This window comes from Rhinoderma darwinii, chromosome 1 (genome assembly GCF_050947455.1).
Source record: "Rhinoderma darwinii isolate aRhiDar2 chromosome 1, aRhiDar2.hap1, whole genome shotgun sequence".
NCBI lineage: Eukaryota > Metazoa > Chordata > Amphibia > Anura > Rhinodermatidae > Rhinoderma > Rhinoderma darwinii.
The window spans coordinates 7,235,404-7,252,518 of record NC_134687.1 but is presented as its reverse complement, the minus strand read 5'-3'; the positions used below and the strand labels follow the sequence as shown (position 1 = coordinate 7,252,518).

The following is a 17,115-nucleotide window of genomic DNA, read 5'->3' as shown; positions in this document are numbered from 1 at the left end:
GAAAATAAGACATTTCAATGATCCCGAGTCTGTAAAGTAGCCCTAGGATTGTCCTGAAATACTCTGCACTGCTTTTGTCCTATAATCAATGTCTAATGTTCTTTTGTCTTGCTCCCAAATTTTTATGACAACTTTTTTTATTCTCTTAGCCACCAGGTGGCGCTATTTTATTATTAAGAGTTCAATTTACATCATAAATGTGCAACTTTTTCTATTATTTTAGCCACTAGGTGGCGCTATCGGATTGCTAAGCGCTCAATTTATATCATAAAATGATATCATTTTTATAGACTATTGCCCTTGTCCCAGTGTGCTTATAATCTATCTTCCCTATCACATGCAGCCGCAGCTAGTATTATTTAAGTTATTGCTCTTTGACAAACTAAAGAAAAAAAAATGGATTCAACCTGATTATAGTTACATCCGTTTCTGAGAAAAAAGCGTGACTACAAATATGGCCGCCCTTACAGAGGTTGTCACTCAGCTTGTTACTAGTCCCGAATGACCAATTGTCCTCATAATGAAGTGGTTACAGCCCCAGCTCCTATAACTATTGGGTTAGGCAGATTTGCTTTTCAGGAGGCAGGGAAAGCTGAGTGGCAAGCCACAGTCCTCTTCTGCTGAGACCAATGATGTATCATTGATCATATAGAAGTTTCCGAACACATTTTCTTTTTAGGTTTTAAATTTTTAATGCAGTACATGGTGCATATATCGCCATCTGCTGGCACCACAGGGTACTGCCCCTTTAAGTGAACCTCAAATGTATGTGTTGGGCCTTTAAATGTCATTGAGAACTAAGCGAAATCAAATATGAATGCGGAAGAGTGAATCCATCTTGTGACACACCGGACAACATTTATTAAGCAGCGTGCGCCAGATTTAGGCGCCGATAAAATGTCGCAAGTGATGACATTTTAGAGCGAAAATTTGTTGGTGTGGTTTCCAACGGAGGCGCGGTTTACACCACATTTATTGTTTGGAACAGGAGGAAATGGCGCAAATCATGCCGACTGTCTCCTTAAGTAAGATACGCCAGTCTTCGTAAGGCCCCGTTCACACTCGCATCGCTGTTTATGTCCATAACGCAAACCTTGGCACATAGCCGGATCCGTCACAAGAACGATACCATCTACAGACCACCAGACTATATTGACAATGGGGTCCGTCGCTTTCTGTCGTGTCTTCCGCAGAATGGCACTGCATGCAGAAATCAAGGGAACTGGCCAATCAGAACACAAGGTCTGCGAAATGTCCCATCCTGACCTGATAAATGACCAGAGCATGCTGGGAAAATGGTAACATGCAGGATGGGAGACCCCAAAATAAATTCAGACCCCAGATCAGACCCTAAAATTTGTTCAAACCCCCAAACACGACCCCTAGATTATTCAGAGTTCAAATCAGACCCCAAAATTTATTCAAACCCCAAATTCAATTCCGACCCAAGACCCCGAATTTTATTAAGATCCCAGATTTAATCAGACTTAAAAAAATGTAAACTCCGCCCCCTCTATTTACTTACCGCTCCCTCTCCCGGCTTCTCTTCCATAGAATCGGAGTACTGAGATGATACATATGTCACCGTATTGTGACGAATGAGCCACGCCCCCTTTTTTAACCCCTTTCCGACATTTGACGATCAGTAACGTTACATTGGAAAGGGGAAATATGGAATAAAAATATATAAAAAGTTCAAACAATCCGGCGTTTCTCATTTTTCTCCTAGGGTGACGTAAAAAAATAAACATAATTGGTATCGCCGCGTCCGTAAAACTCCAAACGGTTACAATATAACAATGTAACCGGCACGAGGAATGCCGTAAAAAGAAAAAAGAAAAAATGAATTATTTTTTTTTTTTTTTAAAAAGTGTGAAAAATGTTTGATCAATGTCAAAGTAATAAAACAAACAAAAAAAAGAATATCAATTTGGTATCGCCCGTATTGACCCGCAGAATAAAGTTATCATACTGTTTTATACCGCGCGGGTAACGACCTCATACGCTACGTCGAACGATAAATAGAAAAAGTTCTGGCTTTTGAAAAACTAGGAGGAAAAAAAAATATGAAAAACTCAACGTGGCTGTGGCAGCAATAGAATAAGTGAGCTGTCAGAGTGCTCAGTATTTAGAAGAAAAATGGCGCTGTATTTTCGGACATACTGGCGTTCGCTTGTTGCGGTACGCAGATACAGGAGTCACTGACGCATCAAACAGACTCCGAAGAAATCAATGGCAACTAAGACCCCAACACAAATGCTGCATTTGGAGCTGCGTGCCACTTATGTTCTTGGCATTGGATGGCATAAACGTATGACTCAGAGCTTCCTGTAGGGGGCACCTCTGAGCAGCTCGCTTGTTATCTGAACTGTCTCCCTTTAAGTATGAGGGTTTTATCTTTTTATCTACATCTGGGGCACAAATGACATGAAATAATAGACGCGGACAAGGTTACTGACCTTTCATGGTCACTGAGTCTCCTTCCTGACAGGGATGTGAATGTTATGTGCAGTGACAGGGGGAGCAGGGTGATGGTCCCTGAGTGCTAGGAAGTGGGCCCTGACATCCGAGCACGGAGCGGTCACAGGTACATGTGCTGTATACTCGACTAACCTGAGGGATATGATGTGTAGATGGATGGATGGATATTAGATAGATAGATATTAGATAGATGGACGGACGCATAGACGGATGGATGGATGGATGGATGGATGGATAGATGGATGGATGGATAGATATTAGATAGATGGACGGACGCATAGACGGATGGATGGATGAATGGATAGATGGATGGATGGATGGATGGATAGATAGATATTAGATAGATAGACAGACATACAGACAGACAGACAGACAGACAGACGATAGATAGATAGATAGATAGATAGATAGATAGATAGATAGATAGATAGATAGATAGATATGAGATAGATAGATATGAGATAGATAGATAGATAGATAGATAGATAGATAGATAGATAGATAGATAGATAGATATGAGATAGATAGATAGATAGATAGATAGATAGATAGATAGATAGATAGATAGATAGATAGATAGATAGATAGATATGAGATAGATAGATAGATAGATAGATAGATAGATATGAGATAGATAGATATGAGATAGATAGATAGATAGATAGATAGATATGAGATAGATAGATATGAGATAGATAGATAGATAGATAGATAGATAGATAGATAGATAGATAGATAGATAGATAGATAATATCAGAAATATAATATTTATTAGAGGAAAACATTGACCTGAACACGACATCTTATATGCGGACATTTCCATGTGTAATAGATAATTCTAGAAGGTTCCTGATAGGTGGAGGCCACACCGGTGACATGAAGTCTGACACCGCCGTATTCTCTCATTTCTTCTAGGACGAGTTTTCAACGGCTCAGGGAAACCCATTGACAATGGTCCCACTGTGATGGCTGAAGATTACTTAGATATTAACGGTGAGGAAGAAGATTGTACATTACATAGAGCGGACACCACTCACCCCACAGGGGAGCGAGAACGAGGACCCCCATCATCCCCCTCCTGTCCTGAGACATTTATTATACAGACCTTATAAAGAAACTGATACATGGTTTATTGTCTTATCAGGGCAGCCCATTAACCCTTTCGGGAGAACCTACCCGGAGGAGATGATACAGACCGGGATCTCACCAATCGATGTCATGAACAGCATTGCCCGAGGACAGAAGATCCCCATCTTCTCAGCCGCCGGTCTACCACACAATGAGGTACAAGAATCCGATGGGTTAATGACACCCCACATGTCAGTGTCCTTTACCCCAAGTGTCAGTGTCCTGTACCCCAAGTGTCATTATCCTGTACCCCAAGTGTCAGTGTGCTGTACCCCAAGTGTCAGTGTATCATTATCCTGTACCCCAAGTGTCAGTGTCATGTACCCCAAGTGTCAGTGTATCATTATCCTGTACTCCAAGTGTCAGTGTATCATTATCCTGTACCCCAAGTGTCAGTGTATCATTATCCTGTACCCCAAGTGTCAGTGTCATGTACCCCAAGTGTCAGTGTATCATTATCCTGTACTCCAAGTGTCAGTGTATCATTATCCTGCACCCCAAGTGTCAGTGTCATTGTCCTATACCCCAAGTGTCAGTGTATCATTATCCTGTACCCCAAGTGTCAGTGTCATTATCCTGTACCCCAAGTGTCAGTGTCATTATCCTGTACCCCAAGTGTCAGTGTCATTATCCTGTATCCCAAGTGTCAGCGTGTTAAAAATAATGAAGAAGAGTGACTGTTTTTATTGGGGTTCCTTGTTGTCTTGTTTATACTATGTTTTGTCTTCTCCCGTAGATCGCAGCGCAGATTTGCAGACAGGCCGGCCTGGTCAAGAAGTCAAAGGGCGTGATGGATTACCATGATGATAACTTTGCCATTGTGTTTGCTGCGATGGGTGTAAGTTATAAACCTTTATTTCACCGGTCCACATGTCGTATGTGTACGCCGTCATGATAACTGTGCCCCCGGTTGTGTCCCTGACAGGTAAACATGGAGACAGCTCGATTCTTCAAGTCCGACTTTGAGGAAAATGGATCCATGGATAATGTGTGTCTGTTCCTGAATTTGGCCAATGATCCGACGTAAGTACATGGAGAGGAACCCTACTGAGATACAGGGGTGCCGCGGGGTACAATGGACTTTCCAGCTCAATCGTAAAGAGAAATCGCAATCAACTTACCATGCTACAGGCAGTACTGGTCTAAGGTGCAGGCATTTGGCTTGAAGATCCAGCCATGTGACTGGTAAAATAATTGTCATTGGCCACATTGGGGGGCAAGTAGAGCCAATCAGCGGGCTCTTTATTACGGAAGTGCTGATTGGCTGACTAGTGCAGTACAGTGCTACATAAACTGTGCCGCTAACTATCTGTACCAGGTCAAGGTGGTTCACTGCATCGACAATATGGGACCCTAAAAAAGTTCCAGTCCTCAACATGGAACATCATTCATCAATGTGCATTTTATCTTATTTTGGGGGGACATTTTTGGGACCTCAGAAATATTTGCTGTTTGTGAACGGTTGATAGGCCCTCAACCCCCCTGTCAATGCTTTCTCCTCCCTCTGCCAATCCACCTTTCTACTCACCACCCTTCTGTCCTGCCCAACATACTTCCCGTGCCATGGCTGCAATTTTATTATTGCCGTTCTCTGGGCCCCTCATCGGGTGCCCCAGACATACGCATAAGTGGCAGTGAATTGGGGAACACTCTGATGCCCGATGACCCAGGTCTCCACACATGGCACGTTTTTTCTCGGTGCACGAGGCACTGACGTGGGTTAGACTGCCACATTTCTGGTTCATTTCAGGTTGTCCCAGAACATTTTCAGTTCCTCTGCTCAGTTAAAACACATCAAACTCAAACAGACCGACCAGGTAAATCAAGACAAATAGATCAGAAGCCGGGAACCCCAAATATTGGGTTAAATTTAATCCTGCCAGGGTCCCTCTTCCTTGGTTGCACCACATTACGCCTCCACTGAGTCGATGGAGCAGACCTGGACTGCTGCTAACACTGGTCCTTCTGAACGCTGCCATACCATGCCGGCTCAGCTAGGCGTCCAAGTTGATGTCCTCACCACCAACCCTGAGGGAAGGTTTTCCTGTCTTTAGAGGGTTCTCTGAAGACCCTCTGTGTCCTCGCCTGCTCCTACCTTGGTCTATTGCCACCAACATCTAACTTGGTCTTTTCACACCAGCATCACCGCCATTATTAGTAGATACATTGGTAATCCATCCATTATTAGCAGATACATTGGTAATCCATCCATTATTAGCAGATACATTGGTAATCCATCCATTATTAGCAGATACATTGGTAATCCATCCATTATTAGCAGTGGCTTCATCAATTGTCATATTTGCCAAACCATTGCAGATCATATCATCCCTGGTCTCCACAATCCGGAGCGGCTTTCTCGCTATGCTGAGACACCTCAGTCCTGGAGCCGGACATACCTGGAGCCACCCTGCACGTCTCCAGACTCCTCACCCATGTGCACCTCATGATCACCCTCCACAGCAGCAGACGACTCAGGTGATACCGCAAGTCCAATCTGCTGCTGAGACATTTCTAGACATTGAAATTGTTCTCCAGTCTTTACCGGATTCCAGATATTTCATGAATTGCAATGTCCCCATAGTGTGTATGTTAGGTGCACTGCTGGGATGTGTAGTACCACCCGTCCTCTGAGCTCTACAACATTCATTGGAACCTCTCCTCATTCCTGAGCTTCTCAGTGAATGGACCGCCTGTCTTTTTTTTCTTTGACAATTCATGTTTTAGACGTTCCACTTTCGTAGATATTTCCATCTTCGTTGCACTCGGAATTGTATTGTTCTTAACAAGTCTTCATTTCTCCGGTTCTCTCTGATAAAGTCACCTCCTTCTCCCATTTATTAATTGTTTTAAGTCTTTGTGTAATATGTGAGTCATAGGCCCTCGGTGACTTACTTCGCTGTAGCAGTGACCGGCTTGGCTTCCTCCATCTTTTTTCTGGTCGGTCTTGCTCCTGCCCCAAGTTTGTATCCTCCTCGCTGCAAGAAGAATGCTTCTGCTCTCAGGCTCCTCACTAGACACCTGGCTCCCTTCTCCAGGGACCACCTCAGCTGACTGGACTGTTGGTCTAAACCAGGTGCCCGGCTCACGTTCTCGCCTGCACTGGACTCCCCAGGCTTGACTGCAGGCCAAACATGCCCACTCCTTCCTGGTCTCATGTGGACTGGCTGGGTCCACACTAAGTCCTTAGTTCCCCTCTCTCATTGTCTCCGCTTTACTACAGGAAGACACTGGCCACTGAGTTTAGGGTCATCACCAGTAGCCTGGCTCACCTCTCCTCCATGCTCTCCGTCTTGGCTTTGCAGGCCCTTGATGGACTGGCTTGCAGATCTTCCAGAACTGCTGCTACTGGGAAAAGCTTGTCTACTCCCCGGCAGTCAACCATGGGCAGCAGGTCTACAATGAACCAATAGATAGCTAGGTCTCAGGAGCATCCAAGACACGTCTGCACTCTCCAACAGCAAAGCACAAGTGGTGGATTTACACAAAGACAGGATCACACATAATAGTCTTAGATACACCAACTGGATAGACAGTATCACACATGATAGACTTAGATACACGGAGTACACAGTATCACAAATGATAGGCTCAGTAGACAGTATCACACATGATAGGCTTAGATACACCTGACCATTACACATCATCACACATGAGAGGTTTAGATACACAGTGTCAATGAATGTCCGTTCTGATATTGTTGTTCTGCAGCATTGAGAGGATCATCACCCCTCGCCTGGCGCTCACAGAAGCAGAGTACCTCGCCTACCAGTGTGAGAAGCACGTTCTCGTCATTCTTACTGACATGAGCTCCTACGCTGAAGCTTTGCGTGAGGTATTCCTTAACATTTATGTATTTTCACCTATATTTCCTCTATACGCAGCATTCAGGAGAGTTACAAAGACATTACTGGAGGCTCGTCATAACGATATAGCCATTTGTTATTCCTGAGGGCAAGGGGTGGTATTTAGGGTCTAGGAAACCATGCAGTGCCCAATGACTTGGCAGTTACGAGGGCCTATAGGACCCCTTTCACCCCTTGTAGATTATGAGGCACAGTGGTAGATCTGGTCTGAAGCAGTGGATTACTTTCTGCTATAGTATTCGCTTATGATGCCGGGGCAAATGCAGGATTTTTAAAGGGAGATTTCTAAGTGAGTTGATAGCCGTGAGAGAGACAAAAAATTGCCCTGTCTGAGAGAGGACTTGACAATCCATCTAAGCCACTACCGACCCTGGGAAAGTAATATTTTTCAGAGAAAGTTCTTTAGCTCAATATAATTTCCGCCCAAAATTGATAATCGCCTTTAGTACGTAAAGACCTGGGTAGGGGGTCAGTGTCGTCCATGCCAATTGAATTCAATTGGTTTATTGAACTATTTTTAATTGTTGGTAACTCATAGGTGTCCGCAGCTCGAGAGGAGGTACCTGGTCGACGAGGCTTCCCTGGCTATATGTACACTGACTTGGCCACTATCTATGAACGAGCCGGCCGAGTGGAGGGCAGGAGTGGATCAATTACCCAGATACCAATCCTAACTATGCCTAATGATGGTGGGTACCCATGATGTGGCAAACATCTCTTTAGCCCCTTTAGTGCTGGTTCCTGTTGTAACATTCTCCCTTCGCCCCCTGGGACAGTTGGGTCAGGAGTTTCTTGGACTTCTTCCTAGCAATTGCACGGTAGAATGCTGAGACCCTCAGGTCACTTCCATCCATCCTTATTGGTAACTGTTTAAAGCTTGTTAAGAGGGCACTGGGGTTGTTTGAGGTGGCAGCCACATCTGCTGTGGTAGAACATCTCAGGTCCCCCTATGGTAGATTGACTTCATGAACCTGCCCTGATGTGGTCTTACTGCTGGAGTCTAATGACCTTACTTACATCTTTCAGATATTACTCACCCTATTCCTGACTTGACTGGCTTCATTACTGAAGGACAGATCTATGTGGACAGACAACTACACAACAGACAGGTCAGTCAGTTATCTTCTTGTTTCCACCATATACTCTTGTCTCCTTCTCTCTCTCTGGAGGAGGTTCATCTTTATGTACTACTACAAAGTGCGCACTGGCCAAGAGTTAGTCCCTGCCCCATTCTTACCTTATAGAGGGGCTATGAAACTACTCTTTACTACTCTTACTACGTTTATTAAGGAGTCCATACACATTAGATGTACGGCGGTCAACCCTCCGACCATTAAGGTGCATAGGCATTTGTATAGCGGTGTATAGCGGTGTCCCGACTCTCCCTGGTGGCAGATGTCGGGAGAAAGAGTGATCGGCATGATGAACTTCAGCATGCCAATCCTTTGTTCTGATGAGAGATAAACCACTGCCAGCGGTGTCTGATTATTATTCTTACTGCTCTTATTATTACTACTCTTATTACCCTTACTGCTCTTATTATTCTTACTACTCTTATTATACTTACTACTCTTATTACCCTTACTAGTATTATTACTCTTACTACTCTTATTACTCTTACTAATCTTATTATTCTGACTACTCTTTTTAATTTTATTACTCTTATTACTGTTACTACTCTTATTATTATTCTTACTACTCTTATTACCCTTACTACTCTTATTATGCTTACTACTCTTTTTATTCTTACTACTCTTTCTACTCTTACTACACTTATTACCTTTACTACTCTTATTATTATTCTTACTACTCTTATTACCTTTACTACTCTTATTATTATTCTTACTACTCTTATTACCTTTACAACTCTTATTATTATTCTTACTAGTCTTATTACTCTTATTATGCTTACTACTCTTTTTATTCTTACTACTCTTATTATCCTTATTAGTCTTATTACTCTTACTACTCTTATCATTATTATTCTTACTAGTCTTATTACTCTTATTATGCTTACTACTCTTACTACTCTTACTACCCTTACTACTCTTATTACCCTAACAACTCTTATTATTATTCTTACTAGTCTTATTACTCTTACTACTCTTATTATTCTTACGACTCTTTTTATTCTTACTACTCTTATTATCCTTATTAGTCTTATTACTCTATCAGCATTGTGAGAAACTAGACATGGACCGCACAATCCACAGTATATACGTTGATCTGAGCCACTAGGCATAATTTAGAAACATGAACATGAGGTTCTTTGTAAACATTTTGATCAAACTGTATAAGCCCACTTGCCACTTCACGGCGACCTCTTTAAAGTGGGTCCCTACTCTAGCGGTTGCAGCACCGCATGGCGGCTACCACCACCGCAGCACCGCTCCTGCAGAGGGAGCAACCCAGCGGCCCAAAAGCACCCATGCCTTCAGACCGTGCCAAGCCTCCTTGGCTCTGGGCCACGTCCCCCCACAAGTGCAGCACTACAGTAACAGACACCACAACATGTGAACAGATGGAATGAGCTCACCTTGCCATGCGCCCCCAGTGGCCAACTGAGAGCACAAGCAAGAGCAGGAACACTTATGAGGTCATTCTGGAATTAAAATCAGCTGGGTATTTTTTCAAATGCGTGGAGTGCTGGTACCAAGTAAAACAAAGGAAATGAGGAGGATAGACTATACAATATCAGCATTGTGAGAAACTAGACATGAACCACACAATCCACAATATATACGTTGATCTGAGCCGCTAGGCATAATTTATAAACATGAACATGAGGGTCTTTGTCAACATTTGAGCAAACTGTATAAGCCACTACACGGCGACCTCTTTAAAGTGGGTCCCTACTCTAGCGGTTGCAGCACCGCATGGCGGCTACCACCACCACAGCAGTCTTATTACTCTTACTACACTTATTACCCTTACTACTCTTATTCTTACTAGTCTTATTGTTCTTACAACTCTTATTACTGTTACAGCTCTTATTACTCTTACTACTCAAATTTCTCTTACAGCTCTTTACTATTATTACTCTTAATATTCTTACTACTCTTATTATTCTTATTATTCTTACTACTCTTATTACTCTTACTACTCTTATTATTACCCTTACTACCCTTATTATTCTTACTACTCTTTTTATTCTTACTACTCTTATTATTCTTACTAGTCTTATTATTCTTACTACTCTTATTATTCTTACTACTCTTATTATTCTTACTACTCTTTTTATTCTTACTACTCTTATTACTCTTACTACTCGTATTATCCTTACTAGTCTTATTACTCTTACTACTCTTATTATTATTTTTACTACTCTTATTATTATTTTTACTACTCGTATTATTCTTACTACTCTTTTTATTCTTACTACCCTTACTACTCTTATTATCCTTCTTACTTTTACTACTCTTATTACCCTTACTACTCTTATTATTCTTACTACTCTTATTATTACTACTCTTATTATTCTTACTACTCTTATTATTACTACTCTTATTATTCTTACTACTCTTATTATTCTTACTACTCTTATTATTATTCTTACTACTCTTATTACCTTTACTACTCTTATTATTCTTACTACTCTTATTATTACTACTCTTATTACCCTTACTACTCTTATTATTCTTACTACTCTTATTATTACTACTCTTATTATTCTTACTACTCTTATTATTCTTACTACTCTTATTATTATTCTTACTACTCTTATTACCTTTACTACTCTTATTATTCTTACTACTCTTATTATTACTACTCTTATTACCCTTACTACTCTTATTATTCTTACTACTCTTATTATTACTACTCTTATTATTCTTACTACTCTTATTATTCTTACTACTCTTATTATTACTACTCTTATTATTCTTACTACTCTTATTATTCTTACTACTCTTATTATTACTACTCTTATTATTCTTACTACTCTTATTATTCTTACTACTCTTATTATTATTCTTACTACTCTTATTACCTTTACTACTCTTATTATTCTTACTACTCTTATTATTACTACTCTTATTACCCTTACTACTCTTATTATTCTTACTACTCTTATTATTACTACTCTTATTATTCTTACTACTCTTATTATTCTTACTACTCTTATTATTACTACTCTTATTATTCTTACTACTCTTATTATTCTTACTACTCTTATTATTACTACTCTTATTACCCTTACTACTCTTATTATTCTTACTACTCTTATTATTACTACTCTTATTATTCTTACTAGTCTTATTATTCTTACTACTATTATTATTCTTACTACTCTTATTATTCTTACTACTCTTTTTATTCTTACTACTCTTTTTATTCTTACTACCCTTACTACTCTTATTACCCTTATTAGTCTTATTACACTTACTACTCTTATTACCCTTACTAGTCTTATTACCCTTACTACTCTTATTATTCTTACTACTCTTATTACCCTTACTGCTCTTATTATTCTTATTACTCTTATTATTCTTACTACTCTTATTACCCTTACTACCCTTACTACTCTTATTCTTACTAGTCTTATTGTTCTTACAACTCTTATTATTCTTACTACTCTTATTATTCTTACTACTCGAATTTCTCTTACAGCTCTTTACTATTATTACTCTTAATATTCTTACTACTCTTATTACTCTTACAGCTCTTATTATTCTTATTACTCTTATTATTCTTATTACTCTTATTAATCTTACTACTCTTATTACTCTTACTACTCTTATTATTATTATTCTTACTAGTTGTAAAGGATCTGCCAGGCACAGCTTCGGGGTTAACTCCCTGAACTAATCAGTCAGCACCTGAGAATACATCCCTGAGACTGACTCCTGCTTCCACCATTCAGGCTGGCAGGTATGTAATGGCAGGGGGTAGGGAGACGGACAAGTGAGCCCTAATCTACCCGCCACTCTGTCCCTGCCTACTTGCAACGACCCGCCCTAGGCGACGGGGTACAACTGGGCGGCGGTCCCTGCGCTCAGTAAGTGCACGACAAACACGACAAACATACAAAGGAACACAAGCAAGAAAAAGGGGCCGTTGCCCACGGCAACACCGTGAGCAACCAGAGTGGTGAACGAGCCGAGTCAAGCCAGGAGTGTGCGAGGTACAAAACGAAAAGCAGAAGAGTAGTCGGTAAGCCAGGGTCTGTATGGAGCAGGATCAAAAATAGCAGGAGCTGTAGCTGGGCCAGGAAACCACAAGGAAAGAATCACAAGCAACGAGGGACAGGAAGTGCAGGCTTAAATAGACCGAGGGCGGGAGCTAGCTGAGTCTGGCCAGGTTACGATAGGCTCTCCCACTCCTAAGCCTGCCAGCCTGAATGGTGGAAGCTGGAGTCAGTCTCAGGGATGTATTCTCAGGTGCTGACTGATTAGTTCTGGGAGTTAACCCCGAAGCTGTGCCTGGCAGATCCTTTACACTAGTCTTATTATTCTTACTACTCTTATTATTAGTCTTACTACTCTTATTACTCTTACTGCTCTTATTATTCTTATTACTCCTATTATTCTTATTACTCTTATTACTCGAATTTCTCTTACAGCTCTTATTATTATTATTATTATTACTCTTATTATTATTCTTATTCTTATTATTCTTACTACTCTTATTACCCTTACTACTCTTATTACTCTTACTGCTCTTATTATTCTTACTACTCTTATTACCCTTACTACTCTTATTACCCTTACTACTCTTATTACTCTTACTACTCATATTACTCTTACTGCTCTTATTACCCTTACTACTCTTATTACTCTTACTACTCATATTACTCTTACTGCTCTTATTACCCTTACTACTCTTATTATTCTTACTACTCTTATTACTCTTACTACTCATATTACCCTTACTACTCTTATTACCCTTACTACTCTTATTACCCTTACTACTCTTATTACTCTTACTACTCTTATTACTCTTACTACTCATATTACTCTTACTGCTCTTATTACCCTTACTACTCTTATTACTCTTACTACTCATATTACTCTTACTGCTCTTATTACCCTTACTACTCTTATTATTCTTACTACTCTTATTACTCTTACTACTCATATTACTCTTACTGCTCTTATTACCCTTACTACTCATATTATTCTTACTGCTCTTATTATTCTTACTACTTATATTATTCTTACTGCTCTTATTACCCTTACTACTCTTATTACTCTTACTACTCATATTACTCTTACTACTCTTATTATTCTTACTACTTATATTAGTCTTACTACTCTTATTATTCTTACTACTTATATTAGTCTTACTACTCTTACAGCTCTTACTACTCTAATTAATCTTATGGCTCTTATTACCCTTACAACTGTAATTGCTCTTACTACTAATAGTCACAAGAGTAATAAGAGTAGTAAGAGTAACAAGACTAATATTTTTTTTATTATCCTTACTACTCATTACTTTTAGGGTATGTTCACACGCTTAACAAAAAACATCTGAAAATACGGAACTGTTTTCAAGGGAAAACAGCCCCTGATTTTCAGAAGTTTTTTGAGCAACTCGCGTTATTTTGCGCATTTTTCGCGGTGTTTTCGCTGCATTTTTTACGGCCGTTTTTTGAGCTGTTTTCATTGGAGTCTATGAGAAAACGGCTCCTAAATGTCCCAAGAAGTGTCCTGCACTTCTTTTGACGAGGCTGTAATTTTACGAGCCGACTTTTGACAGCGACGCGTAAAATGACAGGTCGTCGGCACAGTACATCGTAAGACCCATTGAAAGTAATGGGCAGATGTTTGCCGACGTATTGGAGCCGTTTTTTCAGACGTAATTCGAGTCGTAAAACGCCTCCATTACATCTGAGAACAGGTCGTGTGAACCCAGCCTTACTACTCTTAATACTCACAATAATCTTATTACTCCTACTACTCTTATTAGTCACACTAATCTTATTACTCGTATTACTTATACTACTCTTATTACTCCTAATATGCTTACAATTCTTTTTACTCCTACTACTCTCCATACTTATACTACTCTTACTATTCTTGCTATTCTTATTACTCTTACTACTCATTACTATTACTACCTCATTTCGGTTCCCATTTTGTATTTGCTTTCGATTGCACAACTTTCAAAATGCGGTGATCAAGGTCATAAATGCTTGCAAATATTTTTTAGATCTACCCTCCAATCAATGTACTTCCATCTCTGTCCCGTCTCATGAAATCTGCTATTGGAGAAGGTATGACCAGGAAAGACCACGGGGATGTATCTAACCAACTGGTAAGAACGATATGCAGAAAAGATGAGAGAACTGTGAAAATAATATCCTAATAATTACAAAGCTGGCCAATCAATCTCTGCCCTGCTGGGGTGTAACAAGGGGTTTTAGGACCGTACAGCACAGATTAAAACGAGGTGTCCCCCATACCTTAACTAATTTAAAGAGGATCTATCACCAGATTTTACAATACAAACTGTATACATTATTAAATAGATCTGTGAGATCTGATGAGACTGATCTATTTTCTATAAAAATCCAGGCCAGAATAGCTGTAAAATTCAAGTTTCCTCCCTGATCCTCGTCAGTGATATATATATATATACAGCATCTAATACCTGATGATCAGTGATATATATATATATACAGCATCTAATACCTGATGATCAGTGATATATATATATACAGCATCTAATACCTGATGATCAGTGATATATATATATATATACAGCATCTAATACCTGATGATCAGTGATATATATATATATACAGCATCTAATACCTGATGATCAGTGATATATATATATATACAGCATCTAATACCTGGTGATCAGTGATAGATATATATATATATACAGCATCTAATACCTGATGATCAGTGATATATATATATATACAGCATCTAATACCTGATGATCAGTGATATATATATATATACAGCATCTAATACCTGATGATCAGTGATATATATATATATACAGCATCTAATACCTGATGATCAGTGATATATATATATACAGCATCTAATACCTGATGATCAGTGATATATATATATATACAGCATCTAATACCTGATGATCAGTGATATATATATATATACAGCATCTAATACCTGATGATCAGTGATATATATATATATACAGCATCTAATACCTGGTGATCAGTGATATATATATATATACAGCATCTAATACCTGATGATCAGTGATATATATATATATATACAGCATCTAATACCTGATGATCAGTGATATATATATATATACAGCATCTAATACCTGATGATCAGTGATATATATATACAGCATCTAATACCTGATGATCAGTGATATATATATATATATACAGCATCTAATACCTGATGATCAGTGATATATATATATATATATACAGCATCTAATACCTGATGATCAGTGATATATATATATATACAGCATCTAATACCTGATGATCAGTGATATATATATATATACAGCATCTAATACCTGATGATCAGTGATATATATATATATACAGCATCTAATACCTGATGATCAGTGATATATATATATATACAGCATCTAATACCTGATGATCAGTGATATATATATATACAGCATCTAATACCTGATGATCAGTGATATATATATATACAGCATCTAATACCTGATGATCAGTGATATATATATATATACAGCATCTAATACCTGATGATCAGTGATATATATATATACAGCATCTAATACCTGATGATCAGTGATATATATATATATATACAGCATCTAATACCTGGTGATCAGTGATATATATATATATACAGCATCTAATACCTGATGATCAGTGATATATATATATATATACAGCATCTAATACCTGATGATCAGTGATATATATATATATACAGCATCTAATACCTGATGATCAGTGATATATATATATATACAGCATCTAATACCTGATGATCAGTGATATATATATATACAGCATCTAATACCTGATGATCAGTGATATATATATATATACAGCATCTAATACCTGATGATCAGTGATATATATATATATATACAGCATCTAATACCTGATGATCAGTGATATATATATATACAGCATCTAATACCTGATGATCAGTGATATATATATATATACAGCATCTAATACCTGGTGATCAGTGATATATATATATATACAGCATCTAATACCTGATGAACAGTGATATATATATATATACAGCATCTAATACCTGATGATCAGTGATATATATATATATATACAGCATCTAATACCTGATGATCAGTGATATATATATATACAGCATCTAATACCTGATGATCAGTGATATATATATATACAGCATCTAATACCTGATGATCAGTGATATATATATATACAGCATCTAATACCTGATGATCAGTGATATATATATATATACAGCATCTAATACCTGGTGATCAGTGATATATATATATACATACAGCATCTAATACCTGATGATCAGTGATATATATATATATACAGCATCTAATACCTGATGATCAGTGATATATATATATATATATATATACAGCATCTAATACCTGGTGATCAGTGATATATATATATACAGCATCTAATACCTGGTGATCAGTGATATATATATATACAGCATCTAATACCTGATGATCAGTGATATATATATATATACAGCAT

The 17,115-nt window shown here is 38.6% G+C and overlaps 1 protein-coding gene across 1 annotated transcript in view; it reads left to right on the top strand.

Moving 5' to 3' along the window:
* Positions 1-17,115, top strand: part of ATP6V1B1 (ATPase H+ transporting V1 subunit B1) — a 106,410-nt gene that overhangs the window by 59,603 nt on the left and 29,692 nt on the right. The window contains exons 5-12 of the mRNA XM_075848651.1: positions 3,397-3,474; positions 3,626-3,765; positions 4,346-4,447; positions 4,535-4,632; positions 7,321-7,444; positions 8,014-8,164; positions 8,502-8,584; positions 14,628-14,732. Of these exons, the coding sequence (XP_075704766.1) occupies positions 3,397-3,474; positions 3,626-3,765; positions 4,346-4,447; positions 4,535-4,632; positions 7,321-7,444; positions 8,014-8,164; positions 8,502-8,584; positions 14,628-14,732 (881 nt within the window). The remainder of the gene's footprint in view (positions 1-3,396; positions 3,475-3,625; positions 3,766-4,345; positions 4,448-4,534; positions 4,633-7,320; positions 7,445-8,013; positions 8,165-8,501; positions 8,585-14,627; positions 14,733-17,115) is intronic.